General features: G+C 42.6%; 1 protein-coding gene across 1 annotated transcript in view; it reads right to left on the bottom strand.

The window, feature by feature from the left end:
- The window catches only part of FASN (fatty acid synthase), a 143,549-nt gene that overhangs the window by 37,923 nt on the left and 87,424 nt on the right, over positions 1-18,202 (bottom strand). The window contains exons 15-25 of the mRNA XM_088474922.1: positions 16,055-16,170; positions 15,724-15,899; positions 15,349-15,540; positions 13,778-13,858; positions 13,489-13,674; positions 11,039-11,218; positions 9,036-9,239; positions 7,715-8,037; positions 6,825-7,214; positions 5,226-5,390; positions 5,013-5,131 (exon numbers count right to left, since the gene is read on the bottom strand). Coding sequence (XP_088331048.1) covers positions 5,013-5,131; positions 5,226-5,390; positions 6,825-7,214; positions 7,715-8,037; positions 9,036-9,239; positions 11,039-11,218; positions 13,489-13,674; positions 13,778-13,858; positions 15,349-15,540; positions 15,724-15,899; positions 16,055-16,170 — 2,132 coding nt within the window. The remainder of the gene's footprint in view (positions 1-5,012; positions 5,132-5,225; positions 5,391-6,824; positions 7,215-7,714; positions 8,038-9,035; positions 9,240-11,038; positions 11,219-13,488; positions 13,675-13,777; positions 13,859-15,348; positions 15,541-15,723; positions 15,900-16,054; positions 16,171-18,202) is intronic.

Genomic DNA, 18,202 nt, shown 5'->3' on the forward strand with positions numbered 1-18,202 from the left:
ACTAAGTGTTAGTGCAGTGTTTTACGCATAAAAAATCTCGTGACACTAGGTGGTAGCGCGGTGTATTCTTTCTTATTCATAAAAAATCTTGTGACACTGTAAGTGGTAGCGCAGTGTGTTATTTTCTTATTCATAAAAAATATTGTGACACTGTAGGTCATTGATACCACGGTGTAATATTTAGAATTGGTACACATTGACGTGTGTGCTATACCCCACTTCATACGTGTTTGTTGATATGGAGAACGATCAGTTGAGAAGAGAGCAGGAACCACATACTAGGGCTGGAGTTGCTGACAGTGCCACCAGTGATGATGATACTAGTCTGTCTACGTCATCTACTAAAGCTGATGCCCAAGGGCATACAGGGCTTAAGTCAGGGCATCTAAAATCAAATAACCAATCTTTTACATTGGTAAAGAATAAAGCATCAAAGGAAAAGTTAGCTGCAGAAAGACATAAAATTGGCAATATGCCTTTCACCACACAAAGTGGGAAGGAAAAGCTAAGGCCTTGGCCTTTATTTATGACTGGCAGTTCTGCCTCTTATGATGATGCAAGCCCTTCTCCCTGTAGATGTTTAAAAAAAATGTAAATCGTTAAGACACAGGAACCAACTGTACACTCAGAAATGTTACAAATCCCTGAGGAGAGTCTAAGTGTGTCGGCTGATGCCATGTGTGAGCCTGACCTTTCCAAAACTGTACTCGAAGAATAGCCTCCTTCCACAACTTGTGCATCCTCTGCAAATATGGGGATAAGCAGCACAAGTCAACATGCTGACATAGAAATTCAGGATGCTTCTGTGGAAGTGCACCTGGATGAGGAGGATATTTGTGTAGCTGATGCTAATAAGGATGTTGATGATGAGGATGCTGATGATGAGGATGTTGTTTGTGTAAATCAGGCCCCAGTGGAAACAGTTGTTGCCCATGATAATGAAAAGCCCATTGCCATGCCTGGGCATAAAACAAAAAAATCCACTTCTTATGTGTGGAATAATTACTACCCAAATCCAGACAACAATTGTCAAACCATCTGTACCCATTGTCATGCAGAATTCAGAAACTTTGTCTAAACAAGTAACAACAAGCAGTCCAGCATCAGCTAGCTCCCTTCTCTCTGCTAGATCCAAGCACCTGGCATCTTCACCACCAACACCTTCGTCAACAATATCCTCAGTCATGATCGGAAGTAGTCCTGCATCCAATTTGATAAGGCTAACTCAGTCCTCCCTTATCCTGGATTCCTCAGAAGAATCCTTGAGCACTACGTCTGCTGCTGCTGGGAGTGGATCTTCATCCCAGAAGGGAACCAGCAAGACTACTAGTAGTAATTCTAAAAAAACAATTGACTGTTAAACAATCTTTTCCAAGAGAGAGCAAGTATGACAGCAGTCACCAAGTTACACAGAGGATCACTGACGCCATAACATCTATGCTGGTGGTGCAAAATTGTTTAAAAAATGACAGGGTCGTGCAGGAGATGCTCTCTGTGGCCCACAACATTTCTGGGCATTTTCGCCATTCAGCAGGAGCATGTAGAAGTTTGCAGCACCTACAAGAAATGTTGAATTTGCCCTGTCACCAGCTGAGGCAAGAAGTAGTTATGGGGTGGAACTCCACCCTTTATATTCTTGAGCAGATGGAGGAACAGCAGAAAGCCATCCAAAGCTACACAACGAAGTATGACATAGGAAGAAGAGGGGGACTGTACCTTACTCAAGCTCAGTGGAAAATACTTTCCATGTTGTGCAGAGTGCTGAAACCCTTCGAAGTAGTAACCTGTGAAGTGGGTTCAAACACTGCCACTTTAGTCAGGTGATTCCCCTCATTTTACTGTTGGAAAAGCAGCTTGAGAAACTGAAGGAGCTGAAACAAAGCGATTCCACTAAGCATGTCGGACTTGTAGATCAAGTCCTTTATTCGTTACGCCAGGATCCAAGGGTTGTCAGGATCTTCCAATCAGAGCAATACATTTTGGCGACTGCGTTCGACCCTAGGTTTAAGTCATACGTTGTCTTTCTTCCAAACGGACACAGATCTGAAGAGATACAAAGAGCTGTTGGTAAGCAAACTGTCAGCGCAAGCAACACGTGATGCAGTGATGGCTCCTCCTTCAGTTTCTCCACTAAGTGCAGCTGCCAGGAAAAACTAAACTTTCCCAAAAAAAAGACCCACTGGTGATGCAGATGGGTCAACACAACCAAGTTTTGATATCTGGTCGGGTCTAAAAGAATTGCTTACAATTGAGACCACTACCGTGACTCCATCTGATATGGTCACCACTCAAAGAATACCAAATAGGCATGTTAGACAGTCCGTTTGACTAATGGCAGTAAAAAAGGCAATCTGGAGGCCCTTGCACAAACTGGCTTTGCTTTACACCCTCTAGTGTGTACTCAGAAAGAGTTTTCAGCACAGCCGTGAACCTTGTCAGGAATCGGCGTAGGAGGCTACTTCTTCAAAATGTGGAAAAGATGATGTTCATCAAAATGAACTACAAATTCTATGAGGAAGACCTTTACAGCCAATTACATCCAAAAATTACAGAGGCACCAGAGGCTGTAATGGTGGATTCCAGCGAGGACAAATGAATATTGTGTGAAGATGATGTACACAATGATGAGGGTGAGGAATCAGATGATGATGGCAACAGCATTTGTGCATGGAGAGATCATTGACAGCAATGTCAGCTGCCCATTGGTAGGTTGCTTTGTGGGGGCCCAAACAAACCAATCATTTCAGCCACAATTGGCAGTTCCTGTGGCTGAAGTGATTGGTTTGTTAATCTGTGCATGTCCTATATACAACATGAGGGTGGGTGGAAGGGCACAAGGACAATTCCATCTTGCACCTCTTTTCTTTGCATTATGTGCTGCTTGGGGCATTACTGCCTGAAATTTTTAATTTTATAGTTTATGAAACTGCCATCCTGTCTGCCACTGCTGTGTTGCAAAAGTTTAATAGATGTCCTATATTTTTTTAAACTGCTGTGCTTTTGTGCCGCTGCTTTGATGCTTACTTTTTTTTACTAGTTTCATACTGTATTTATTTCTTCTAAAATCACAAATAGGTTTTCCTTGATCATAACAGCCATGTTTGGTCAGATGCAACTCAAACACCAAATGGAAAGGCTATTTTGTGATGGTTTTTGGAGATGTTCTCTCTTCTCCCCTCCTAGCCTTCCCATCCATAATCCCAGAAGCACAATGATAAGCGATGTTTAGTACCAGTTTTTAAAAACCCTCTGCCCCCTTCCTGTTCAGAGCATCCGTTTTTGTGCTGCCACAGACAGCATCTCCTGCATGCCCCGCGTGTTTGTGCCACCCACTGCTGCCATTTAGCTTAGTCAGCCAGCAAGCTTGGTGCAAATTATAGGCCTAAACTGGATGAAAACAATATTGTGAGCTGTGAGGTGGTCAAAATTGACTTGAAACGAGTGGAAATAAATGGTATTGAGGTTAATAATACTGTAGAAAAAAATACAGATCCAAAACCAAAACGCACAAGGGTGGTTTTGCCCAAACCAAATCCAGATCCAAAACACAAAGGAGATACTGATTTGAAACCAAAACCAAAACACGGGGGTCAGAGCAAATCCCTACATATAATACTTAGCTTAGGAAGTGCCCTTGTTATGTTAGCCTTACACACAAGAAGTAGTGGAGGCAAGAAAAAAATACTTGACTATAAACCTTGTGAGTCCTATTGCCACTTGTAGCTCTTTTATATACTTTTATTTTTCTGTTTAGTTCTGCTTATCGTGCTACTTCTCTTAGTGTTTACCTCTTCATGAGTAACATTTGTTTGACCGTTTGTCTGTGCACCATTTCTTAGGCTAGGTACACACTAGACGGTATGTCGTCCGATCCTGTGGATCTGGCCGACATATCGGACACTATGGGGGGTATTCAATTAGGCTGGGAAAAGTCGGAATCGGGGTTAACTTTTCACCGATGACATCATTTTCGCCTATTTCAATTATCCCTGCATTCAATTTCAAAGACTTTTCGCAGGTTCGAAAAGTCTTTGAAAAAAAACGGGGATAACTTTTCACCATGTTTTACATGGTGAAAAAAAGTGCAGAATTTGGGTTTAGGGGTGCAGGCTTAAAACAAATAGCCTGCAATACCCCTGGGAATGTCATTTAAAAATAAACTGTGTCAAAAAAAGTAAAAAAAAAAAAAGGACACCCCAAAAAATTTATTTAAAAATTTGTGGTGAAAAAAAAAAAAAAAAGGGCAAACAGTGTTTAAAAATAGGGAAATAGGTGCAGGGGTGTTCTGTAAGTATGCGCAGGTGTTTTCTAAAATGGGCTATTAGCGACAGGTGCATTATTGCAGAATCTATTAAAAATAACTTTAGGGATTTAAAAATATGCTAGCACCCATTTTCATGTACCCCAAATTTGATGGGACCACTTAAAAAAATAAAAAAAGTGCTCTTCTGCATCACTTCTTCAATGTCGGGAAAAAAACACCTTCCGCGGCTATTTAAAAACCCGACTTTCTTCTGCAGGCAAAAAAAGGGGTACCCATAGAGATCCCCCATGTCTGGACATCTTTATGGGGGGTTCTACAATTATTTCCTGAAAATTCCCATTTTTCTTGGTAGATCCCAATTCGCCAGGTCCCGTTTTAGCTCATTTTAAATTGAATATGGGGATAAAGCGGGCACGCGCCTGAAACTTTATCCCCAGAAAAGCTCCGATGTGGAGGGAAAGTCCAGCATGGACTTTTCGCTCCTTAATTGAATACGTGCCTCTGTGAGCTCTTATGGGTCGTTCGTCGGGGTTGTTCCATTGACCTACAGGCACGGCCGATGGAGCAACCCAGTTACTGATGCCAGCAAGGTCAATTGTGGCGGTGAACAATATATCGGAAGGTCGTTCACAGGATCGTGTACCGACCACCTGATATATCGCTCATTGGCACCATCAGGTGTTGCATTGGCAGGTTGCTAACTGTGTACCCAGCATTACTTGTGATATGTATCTTCTGTTTGTCCTACCTGATTCTGTGCCCTCCAGGCTCCTGGCGCAGACAGTTTAACATCCCGACAATACCAGAATTCGCTTGCTTCATGGCTGTGACCCAAATATGGTGATCTGTCGTGTCTGCCATAGCATTCTGTGTAAAACAATCATGACATTTATGATAATAAAGAATCATTACTTAGATACCCCAGCAAGACTGAATTTCTGATCACCATGAAATGCTGTACCTTCAGTGATTCCACCCAAGTGCAGTCCATGTCCTCAACTGATAGAAAAATTGGCGTCTTCACAGGGATACGTCGACGACATAAGAATATGACAGAGCTATAGAAGGATTTTTTCAAAGCAACCAGGTCCATGGAGGCACTGTCAAACAACTTCTCCCACTCTGCCTGGTCAGTGATAAGAAAACAGACATCTACAGTAAGTATGCTTTGCTACAGGCAGATATGCTATGGAACTTTTTATTTTTATATATGGCGCAAAGAACAGCAATCAGATGCCAGTTATATCATGTATAAAAGAAAATCCATATATGAACGGTTGCTTTGGTTATTTATTATATAAAGCCCCTTTGTGTGCTCTTCTGATTACGCCACCCTTATCTCTTCTGCCATATTCTGAATGTGTTTCAATGAAAGATTTCATATCTGCTAGTAATAATGTAACACCTATGTGTGATGCGTGGAGCTATACATAATAAAAGGCTGCTGGAAACATTACAGTTATATGCCATCTTCAGCTTTAGATCATTAGCCACAGGAGCATTATATGCTATGCCCATGCTAGGTGCATGAGATCTGCCAGATACAGGCTTCACTTCCCCACACACATGACTCAGAATCACACATGGAGTTTTAATACAAACCCACAATGCTCCCGTGGCATTCCCACAAGCCAGGACCATTCATGCGCTCGCATTCTTGCTGCCCCGAAAGGCTCTATTTCATGGAAAGACAGATCCATCCGAGTTCCGTATAGCGAACATATGCAAAAAAGTGCATGTGCTGTATGCAAGAAGTCGCCATTTGTGTCCGTGCACAGAGATTAGTATAGCTCTGAATCAGCCCTTATGTCCCAGAAAATAGGCTTTGTAGCTCCAATTTAAATAACTAGATAACTATAGCTAAAGTGCTTACTGATTTACAGTCACAAAACTAACATTCAGGCCAGTCTTCTGTATATGATTCAATCAATTGTTTGCTTAGAATTGTATTAAAATTATACTGACTTGTCCATGCTACATAGATTAATATGCAGATAACAGCCAGCTTTGCATTATAATGCAGCTAAATGATCACCTACAGTTATTGGTGAAATCACAAGCTGTAGTATTAGCATTCTCAGATTCTGTATAGTTGTATGAATATCGCTAATGTCACAATGGTACAGGACCGTATTCATATGGGTAGGATGGTAGCTCGCAATGAACAATGTATGATGAAGAAAATGGCTGCCCTCTCACTGAATAGGCTGTACAAAGAATATGGAAGTCCTTGCTGTGTCTTTATGTGGGTGTCATGCCACCAATAAGAACTGATACATGGCACACACAATGGATGTGGTTTCCCAGCTTGGGGACATTGCCATAGATAAATGTGGGCAGAGTGTTTAGGCAAATGGACAACTTGGCTAAATTATGTGATGGTTGGCATGTGGTGTGCACTTTAATAGTGTAAGGAAATGACTTATAATCCTTCTTTATATTATCATTATGTTGTGTTGCACCATAAAATATATAGATTAAATATTGTTAGTAATTTAGCAATTAATAATTTTACAGGGCATATACAGTACACATCATTATAACAGAAAGAGTGTCATACCTGGGACAGGAGACCATCTTTTTCCTGGAGGTTTTGTGTCCTCAGAAAGGCTATGGTTTCTCCAAGAGTGTCTCCTTTAAGAAGAGTATGAAGCAAAACAAATCCTCCTTCTTTCACAGTTGCTGCCATATTTACGAGAACCTGTCTTGGATCCCTTAGCAGATGAGCTGAACTGTTACACACCAGCAAATCGGCACCACTTAAATTGCTAGGAGGTGGCATCAATGGGTCCCACTGCTCCACAGAAACCCCAATTTCTTTTAGATTGTCCTCCAATGTTGATAGTATTTTTAAAGTCTGGTCAGTGGCAATGTAGTCTACCTGAAGCATTGGCTGGGTGTTCAGCAGACTTAGAACACAAGAAGACAAGCTACCATTTCCAGACAGTGCCTGTACGACAAACCAAAACATTTTTAGAGATGTATGGCGTGTATACAGTTTCCAAAAAAAGTCACATTTAATTTTGATATATCCTATCTTGTAAATGTAGGATGAAAGTTTTAGTGTATTGTTACAAATTATATTACACCAGACATAAATACTCCTTATCAGAAGAATATAACATTTGGAAAGGACATTTAAGACGTTGTTGACCAACAAATTTACACAAATTGACCTTGAAGTATACTGTATATTCACTTATGGACATTATGATTTGATTTTTTATTTGTGGGTCTCAGAGCGTCGTTGTTTTCACTATCCTTCAGTTTTTTGTTGTTGTATGGTTGTATTGAGGGTCACCCACAGGTAAAAAAGGCTGCACTGAGAAGAGCACTGAACGAAAAGTTATTTGTTTAATAAATAACTCCTGCGCAACATATCCAGAAATTTTATTCACAGTTTGGCAACAATTACATGAACATTCTTCATAGTGATGTTAAGGTACTTACTTCAATAATCTTCATTTTTTTTGCATTGCTGTTCTCCAAGACTGTATCTAGACATGTTTTCAGATTAGGAGAATAGAGCAACCCATTCAGAAGAGGGTCATCTCGAAGCTGATTGTCCTTCTGCATCAGAGTTTCCTCCAGTTCTGAATGCAGGTTGCCATTCAGCTCGAGGTTGCAGATCTCAGTGAGGACATGTAGAAGGCCGTGGTCTGTGGAATTACTAGGCCTATGGTCCTTTTTGGTCTTTCTGGAAGACTTGGTGCTTGGAATACCGATCTTTAATCCATGTTGCGCTACTTTCGACTCTAATTCATAAATCTTATCTGCAAGATAACACAATGGAAGTTTGTAGCATAAGAATACACTTTTATACACATTTATTGTTTATTTTTCGCAGATTTTTGTTGTTTTAGGGCCTGATTCACATTTGGATGCAGCATTGATGGCGCACGTAGTTGGCCGATGTTTTAAGTCTGCGCATGTGTCGCACTGAGCATGTTTCCAGATTGTTAATGCTCAGAGACGTAGAACAGAATGGGATGTACAGTATGTTCTGTGGGTGGCAGAGCAGATGCGGGCGAGCTGCTGTAAGTGACTGGGTACAAAGACGCACAGAGGAGGTCATGTTCAGAGGATGAAACTGCACCTGCCATAGAGCTGGTCAAGTTTTGATGGTGCATCTGATGGTATAGCCATGGCGCATCTAAAGACGCAGCCAGAGGGAAATGCACCCTCACAAGAAGCTGCAAGTGGGCATCTCAGTATTAATTATATCAGCCACGGCATTAGCATAAAGTGTCTAAACTACAATTGAGGTCAATCCTGCTACCCACAAGTTGGCTCACGGCACGAGTATGTGCGGCCATTTACCACACTTAGGACAAGTACAGATCGGGCCGAGAGTTGCTGTGCCGCTGCAGGTGTTTCCATGCAGTTGCAATGGCGACTCGCCCCCCACGTACCCCTTAGTAAGGATGAAAACACAGTAGTTTGAGTTGGCGGATCTCCCCTCCCTTCCCTAATCTATACGATAGGGAATGATAGACAGTCCTTATTACTAGACCTATTCATTTCAGACACAACACACCATATACGTGAATAACAATGTTATTAAAGAAAAAGTGTTCCTCTCCATTAACATATTAATACTGTCATTAGAACGCATAGCATGCATACATCTGTCTACACAGCTGTGCTGTGGGGTTTTCACTGAGTAGAAAAAATAAGGCAGACCTGATGTGGCAAACACTTCTTCATGGGAACAAACATTCTGGACCTACATGGCACCGGGTTTGTGAGTAACTGTGGTATATAATAGTACCTGTGCATTGCTCTAGAAGAGACTGAAGGTCATGGTTGTCTCGTAGACATTCATCTTCAAAGTAAGGGGTGAAAACGAAGCTCTCCAGGGTCGGTGGAGTTTGCTGCTGCTGGCGCCGGGGCGCTGTGGTGGCATGCAGCCCAGATATCTGAACCCCTCCAGACACTATTTTTTCTAAACAGGTGTTAACGGCAACAGGAATAGCTGAAATGTAACAAAATACATATTTGAAGCAGTAAATACAGCGTACAAAGGGGAATGGGAAATGCTGATATTGTATATCTAAATTTCATGGTAGGATGTCATACCTGCTGTTTGTGGTGCTCTAGATTCACTTCATACTAGTACTTTTACATTGTTAGTCATTTGCATATGTTCTTCAGTAGATGTGGCCAGCACACCACAAGGACACCATCCAAATTAGTGGATTACAGTCCCACCTAGAGTCACCTATCAGGGTTTGGCAGGCTGTGTAACAAGGGTCCACCTGAATCCTATGATAGTCTTAGGTTTGTTAATTAGGGTCAGGGGGTAAAGTCATGATCTGCAGTTCGATTGCCAGGATAGTGACTGCAAAATGACAGCTTCAACCAGTCAAACACAATAATCATATTAGTAGAAGTCTAAATGTATCCAAACCAGCAGGCGGCTTCATTGGCAGACGCTTTATTCACAACTGAGTGAGAAAACGCTCTACATTTGATTGGACTGAAGTCTCTTTGAGCAAACGGACACTGACAGGACATAGGCGGGGGAATAGGTGTTGCAGTCTATCTGCTTACTACAGTACATGAAATCTTCCTCTTCACTTCAATTTCCAGTGCACATAGCGCAGAGTTCTAGTGTCTCTGTTACCACAGTGCCAGTCATACAGAGCAAAAAGGGACTCCAATGACGGAGCAATATGTGTCTTTTGTGCTGCACTGCAGATAACGCCTTCACACTGTGCACTAGAAAGTAGATTTTGGTACATACCTACTGTATAATTATATACCACATCTGCAGTCTGTGTAATATCATTTTGCCAATACATGCTGTGGGTAATATAAGCTAATTGTACTATAAAAAGGCCGCAATGCTTTCTTATACATTGTATACTGTGGTACTAAACTCTGTAACTATTTGCTTGGCACCTATACATTTAGATCAGCAGTAAGTTACTGCAAGTTTTGTATTTTGATTAGTAAACACTCTAATGTCTCATATAATGGAATATATACGTGATAGGAAGAGGTGTAGAGATGTAAGTGACTATCAGAAAATGATTCTCTCTATTGTATTCAGAGGTCGTATAGAACCACAATGTAAATTAACTGTAATGTTAATGTTGGTCTCCCAGGAGCAGGAGATGGGGCTGATTCTGAGTCACATGGACGCAAATGGCGATTTCTGCATACAGCGCGTGCGCAGAAGCAAGCTTCCGCATTTTTGTGTGTGTCCGTCCTATTCTCATTCAGAGGCAACTTGGAGGCATCTGTCTTTCCATGAAATTGGGCGATTCAGGGAGGCTGTAAATTGATTGCATGTAACCACCGTCTTGTGGGAGTGTCATGGGGTGTGTATTTAAGCTCTGTGCAAGTTGTGCGTATGGGTTAGGGACGCCTGTCTCTTACGAATCTCTTGCACGTAGCATGGGGCTGATGCAAGTGCCAATACTAATGATGATAGTTGCGTTGGCCAGTGTAAGATCAGTGGGCACATGCACAAGCCCCCGCATTAGTTGAACAGATACTAGCATTGGCATAAAGTAATAAATCAGGTTTCTGTGACAGCCCACACCTACAATCGCTTTGCGTGCAACTCAGAACCAGCCCCATGCTGTGGGACACTCACAGAGGGCAGGGAGTGTGGTGTCACGTGAGCGCCCTATTCACCTGACAGGAAAGCAGTGCCCAGAGATCACACATTCGTCAGGTAGGGAATGGGTACGTGTGCCATGATGAAGATGTGGGTATGAAGTACATATGCTGAAGAGAATAAAAAGAAACATTTCAGCAATTTACCTTCTCTGTTATCTGGAAGCACACATGCTCGTTCCTCGTGTATTGCAGGGTCAATGCAGACAGAGAGGATCCTTGTTGGTAAACGAAGGCTGCGGCCTTTTATCCCTAAAACCAACATCTGCAGCATGTTGTCCAGGAATGTCACCCAGTTTCCAGTCCACAGCAGTTTTCCCTTGTCCCCTATTATATCAAGCAGTGATTAGTTACATGAAACCTGAATTACACAATGGATCTGATTTAGAGTTACATGTATGTGCATTTGTGCAGCGCAATGATACATATGGATGCAGAATTTACACACTGTACATAAGAAGCACTTGAAGCTACATGTACTGTATCTTATGGCACATTGCTCCTAGAGTGGCAGATCAGAGATCTTATAACTACCATGAAATAAGGGCATCCAGTGGCAAAATAAGGACAACCATTAAAGATTTGATTTATGAATGTGTCTTATTTTGAATCAATTACATTTGTACATACATAGATCATGTACAAGTTTGAAGTCCATGATGATTGACCATCTCTACTTTGGCCCACACCTGCCCCATCCCGTTAGACCTACCCCTTGTTCCCAGTTCTCTTCTCTGGGTGGTCTGTCCTATCGCTGCAGTGGGATCTTGCAGCCTGTACCCCGGCTTCCACTGTACGCACCGTGCATGTTATGCGGCGATTTGAAAACGTACTACACCTCGGTATGTTTTCAAATTCAGCCCGATGCATCGCATGCTGCTGTGAATGGTAAATGATGCATCTTACAAGATGCTTCGATTACCTATTTAACAGCATGATGGATCGCAGATCTTATGGTTTTTCCATAAGATCTACGATGCTGATGTACGACGGCGGTGACGCGCATCGCCGTCGTACAGCATGCCAAACCACACATGATATGCACGATTGATCGCTGCGATCGATCAAAATCATGCACATCGTATAAAAAAATCTTACCGTGTATGGCCGGCTCTAGGTGTGAGGTGCACGCACAAACGTGTTGACATAACTTTTATTACCCTTCAGTTTTATAGAATTGATTAAAGGATTCACATACTGTATCTTGTGATTGCTCAGAATACAGATGTAAAACCACCAGTGTGCACATCTTTGCTCATATACAAATTCAACTCATATCAGGCCCAGATTTTTTTTTATTGAGGCGTTATTTAACAATGCTCAATTAGGTTTTGTAAATGTATCTGTATAATAGATATCAGATTATGGGAGACATTTTTCCATTTGCACATCTGACTTCCGACAGTGTATTCATGAGAGTGTAGATAATGTCTATTTGCTAGTTACATTACTGAGCCAATGTACATTTCATACCTCATGTCTCAGTAATGTGACTAATGTCCTGTGAATAAATGGACTACTTCCCATGTGTGCAGACAGGGCTGCCGTTAGCTTGGATGGGCCTGACATTGGTGGTGGCATGGCAAGTGGGGGTGTACCCTCTCCTCTGAAAAGACTATGCACCATAGTGCTGAGTGGGGCATGACTGTGCCATCATGGGGGCACAGTTACACCTCCCTGACCAGCCCAGCCCAGGCCCTCGGACATCCCTGTGTGCAGGCATCAGTTACACTGACGGACACTGCAAGGATTTATTTTGCAACAACTTAATGTGATGTAGACCGTTAGCAATTTGTAGAGGAGTAAAACCATCTGAAATCTTCCATGTATAAGACATCATTGAGATTACAGAACAAAAACTGTGGCAGCACCACTTAAAGCCAAAACATTCAAATCATTCTTCCCCTGTTTATTAATAAGACACTTCATTTGTGCACTAGTTTGCTGCTTATACAGAACAGGTTACACACAGTGTCTTCTTATGTTGTTCACAGCTTTTATTGAAGAAAACTCGTATCCTGTATAAAAAATATGACATTTAAGATACTCACCACAGCCCTAATTGTCCATAAATAACCTAAATAACCACAGTTATACAATAAGAACCTGCCAACCTGTCCCATGCACTAGCCAAAACTCTACAGTCTGTAGCCTGGCTGGTCCTGTCACAGAGGAAGAGCTAGTGGTTCTACTACCTCAGATAATTATTGTAAGCTGTCTTCTACCCAGTTAATGGAACATGTGCAAAGCTCAATTAAACTCAGGTGAAATAATTTCTCACATTCTGGGAGTTGCTCTTAGAGGTAAATTTACTAAAATGGGAGTTCTATTTAAGAAGTGATGTTGCCCATAATAACCAATCAGATTCTACTTCTCATTTATCTAGCACCTTCTAGAAGATAATACCTGGAATCTGATTGGTTGCTATGGGCAACATCACTTCTTAATACAACTCCCATCTTAGTAAATGTACCTCTTACTGTGTTGATAAAATGAGAAAAGACCTGAAATGCGCACTGCACAGGGGAAGCCTTTCAGCCATCCATAAACACAGGCCTATTGTGTGTAACACTATATAGAGTACTGGCAATTCCCACCTCTGCTGTTGGACTCAATAATTCCTTGGAAAGTTGGTCCGTAGTCATATCCTCGCAGTCGCAGTTCTTTGTAGACATCTTTGTCGGACAATAAGAAATCTTCGTTTTCGTTGCTCTTGGTCACATGATCTGACAGCTGAGTCTGGAAATCATTCAAGTTATTTTCTTCCATGATAGAAATCTTCCCTAGAAACAGAAAGTTGTGAAATGTTTGATTATTTTACCACTGTTCTCCTAACTTTGAATCCTAGCAAATGTAAATCAAGAAACAAAAGTCATTTCAACCCACCACTAGCTGCCAGATTTCCACTTTCAGAGACCTCAAACCGCTTTGATGCTGGCGTGAGTCGGACCTCCAGCTGGACAATTCCTGCAGAGAGATGACAAAGATATATTTCTGCTCCATGTTGGTTTAGCAACAGTGTAAAAGCTGTAATAATCTGTCAGATTGCAAATAAGGGCATTCATTTATTTGTTCTCATTTAGATCAGCGTAATTCTATGAACTGGCTGGCCTGTTTAGCTGATTCTTAATGACAAGAAGTATAGAAGCACATTCTGTAGTGTGACCATATGGTATGGTGACCATATGGTATAACACACCAATAAAATGTAAGGTCATTTATATACAGTATATATAGACAGGTATGATATTTAGGAGTGCAGAGATAGCTGGGTGCAGTAGCAGTCAATTCCTTGGCATCAGTGGTAAATGTAGTATTTAGGGGAGGTTCTAGCTTTATCTAAAGTACACCAACCAGCCAGAAGCACAAACTGATGTGTCCAATTCTCCCATAAACCACTATGTGACCATCAGTATATCACACATTAAAATAATTTTATTGTACACAATGAACATGAAAGATTAATACAAATTAACCTACAATGTTTAAAACCACTATGTAAAAACTAAGGCCCTGATTCAGCGCTCGCTCTGAATCAGGGCGGGCCGTTTTTTTTTCCACCATCCTCCAGGCCGCTCGCTAAGCTTTAGTGGACGGCCTGGCGATGGTAGCGGTTATTGCGACCATCGGGCTTGCGACAAGACCCTTGTGGTAGGGTCTCGTCCACCGCACACTGGTGATGTCAGTAGGGCCGCCCACAAACGGCACGCCTACAAAACAGGGCGAACTGTCAATCACAATTGACAGCCGCCCCGTCTTGTAGTGAGTCCCGCAGCGAGTGAAAATTCACTCGCTATGGGGCTTGCGCACGCCACGCGTGCACACTGCCCGGCCAACGAGCGGGTCTGAATCAGGACCTAAGTGAATAATCCAGAGATGGACAAAATGCTGATGTTTATGCAGTTTGAGCGATTATCGGTAATCTGCGCATGCATGTTAGTCGCACTGCGCATGTATCGAGATTCATTACCGATGTTGCTCGCACTAAAGATATATTCACAAAGTAATTGATAGGCAGAGACCCTTTGTGGGCAGTAACGGGGAGGTGGCGACTCTGCATGTCGCAACCTTTTTTGAGGCGTACACAGTCAAGTCTCAATTCCTGCAATCATTCTGTGCAACAATATTGTTAGTCAGAAGCCTGATAATGACTGTACTGCGATTGGCGTCCTTGTACACAGTCACTTGGATTTGTGAAGCCGCCGGCGGGCATCTTAATACAAATCACGGCGACTGCGACATCTCCATATTTTCGCACAGCTGCAGCGTACAAATTTGCAGTTGTGGTTGCATTAGCGTACATCTCAGGCCCTAAGTACATAGTGGTGTCACTAAGTATATTTGTAATCAAGATAGTAATCATCTCTACCAGGAGTCGCAGATTTTACAGCTCCTGTAGGAATCTTGTACTTTATAGGTGTGAAGCGCCTGCCTTTCGCCCTAGCTGTAACAATCACCTGTTTTGGGGAGGATTGTTGCTCTGTGGATTGTAACCTCTTCAAAAATTACAGGTGTCTGTTCCATAACAACACCCAGGGATCTTGCCAGTGTTCTCCAGGCCAAAACCAAATAGCCTGTAGCTGGGTACAGAACCCGACCATCGATGCAATGTCCATTCATAAAAATATCAGGAGAATCAGGGCTCATATCTGACAAAAAGTAAAATAAACTATGATGAGAACCTGAGAGCAGAATAAATAAATAAAAAAAACATAAAAAATACCAAAAACAGCAAATAAAGACTGCAAAAAGATCTACATAATGCTGTTTGTAAACAAAATATTCTGCATTTACAGGCTGCTGGGTGCCACCAATAAATCTATTTACTTTACCAATGTTATAGACAGTGGCGGATGATGATCCCCCCGAACCAGCAGGGAAATCTTCAGGTTTGGGGACATCCCAGGTTTGGCTATGATCCCACTGAATAAGAGGGGAGATGAGGGGGCTTCCGGCAGGAATAGGGTACTCCAATGGAGGGTAGATATTATTACACTGAACGTTAATGCTGTGAAAAGAGAACAGGACAATTACTAAACCAAAGGAAAATTCTAGCCTTATGAATTTCTTATGAAAAACTTGGCACTTTGTGCTAAAAATATAAAACCAAGAACAACTGTAGTAAAAATGTATAATAATAATAATATTAATAATGTTCCATACCCATTCAAGTAGACTTTTCCAATGTTTGTAAGGAAAAACTCTAGATTGTTACTATGTCCTTTTTTCATTAATGGGAGGATTGTGTTAGTTGGCTTCAAACTTCTCCTCAAGATTGCCTGGTGAAATGGAGGATATAAAATGTTGTAGCTTTAGATAGAAAATCAGCACTAAACACTTCTGTATATGTTGATTAAAAGTAGGGGTGAGCGGGTTCGGATTTCTGAAATCCGAACCCCCCCGAGCCCCCCCGATCCGAGTCCGATCCGAATCAGGCTCGACTTTTCCCGCCTGACTCGGATCTGAAATCGAGGCAAAACGTCATCATCCCGCCTTCCGAGTCTCGCGGGTTTTGGATCCTATATAAGGTACCCACGTCGGCGCCATTTTCTCACTCGGCTGTGGACAGTGAAGAGGGAGGGTGGGAGTTAGGGCTGTGTAGTGTAGTGTAGTGTAGTGCTGCTGTTGTCCACTACTTCAAAGTCCATAGGGGCTGGCTGTGTTGTGCTGTGCTGCTGTTGTTAATAGGGGCTGTGTCCACTACTTCAAAGTCCATAGGGGCTGGCTGGACTGTGTTGTGCAGTCAGTTCTCCATAGGGGCTGTGTCCACTCCAAAGTCCTGTGCAGTGTCCCAGTCCTAAAGAGGTGCTGTAGTGTTGTCCAGGGGGTGCTCTGTCCATCAGGGGTGCTCCCCCCAAGTGCTAAAAAAATAATATATTTTCTGTGTTTGTGAATTGTGTGCGCAGTAGCCGCACGTGCATCAACAAAGTAGTGCCAAGCGTGCGCCTGTGTCATAAGTAAAGGGCCGGCTGGCTTGACCGTTAAAGGGTGCTGTAACCCCCGAAAGTACACTCCAGTCCAAACCAAAAAAATTTTATTTTCTGTGTTTGTGAATTGTGTGCGCAGTAGCCGCACGTGCATCAACAAAGTAGTGCCAAGCGTGCGCCTGTGTCATAAGTAAAGGGCCGGCTGGCTTGACCGTTAAGGGTGCTGTAACCCCCGAAAGTACACTCCAGTCCAAACCAAAAAAAAAATTATTTTCTGTGTTTGTGAATTGTGTGCGCAGTAGCCGCACGTGCATCAACAAAGTAGTGCCAAGCGTGCGCCTGTGTCATAAGTAAAGGGCCGGCTGGCTTGACCGTTAAGGGTGCTGTAACCCCCGAAAGTACACTCCAGTCCAAACCAAAAAAAAAATTATTTTCTGTGTTTGTGAATTGTGTGCGCAGTAGCCGCACGTGCATCAACAAAGTAGTGCCAAGCGTGCGCCTGTGTCATAAGTAAAGGGCCGGCTGGCTTGACCGTTAAGGGTGCTGTAACCCCCAAAGTACACTCCAGTCCAAACCAAAAAAAAAATTATTTTCTGTGTTTGTGAATTGTGTGCGCAGTAGCCGCACGTGCATCAACAAAGTAGTGCCAAGCGTGCGCCTGTGTCATAAGTAAAGGGCCGGCTGGCTTGACCGTTAAGGGTGCTGTAACCCCCGAAAGTACACTCCAGTCCAAACCAAAAAAAAAATTATTTTCTGTGTTTGTGAATTGTGTGCGCAGTAGCCGCACGTGCATCAACAAAGTAGTGCCAAGCGTGCGCCTGTGTCATAAGTAAAGGGCCGGCTGGCTTGACCGTTAAAGGGTGCTGTAACCCCCAAAGTACACTCCAGTCCAAACCAAAAAAAAAATTATTTTCTGTGTTTGTGAATTGTGTGCGCAGTAGCCGCACGTGCATCAACAAAGTAGTGCCAAGCGTGCGCCTGTGTCATAAGTAAAGGGCCGGCTGGCTTGACCGTTAAAGGGTGCTGTAACCCCCGAAAGTACACTCCAGTCCAAACCAAAAAAAAATTATTTTCTGTGTTTGTGAATTGTGTGCGCAGTAGCCGCACGTGCATCAACAAAGTAGTGCCAAGCGTGCGCCTGTGTCATAAGTAAAGGGCCGGCTGGCTTGACCGTTAAGGGTGCTGTAACCCCCGAAAGTACACTCCAGTCCAAACCAAAAAAAAAATTATTTTCTGTGTTTGTGAATTGTGTGCGCAGTAGCCGCACGTGCATCAACAAAGTAGTGCCAAGCGTGCGCCTGTGTCATAAGTAAAGGGCCGGCTGGCTTGACCGTTAAGGGTGCTGTAACCCCCGAAAGTACACTCCAGTCCAAACCAAAAAAAA

This window comes from Taudactylus pleione, unplaced genomic scaffold (assembly GCF_031769625.1).
Source record: "Taudactylus pleione unplaced genomic scaffold, aTauple2 ptg000016l, whole genome shotgun sequence".
Lineage (NCBI taxonomy): Eukaryota > Metazoa > Chordata > Amphibia > Anura > Myobatrachidae > Taudactylus > Taudactylus pleione.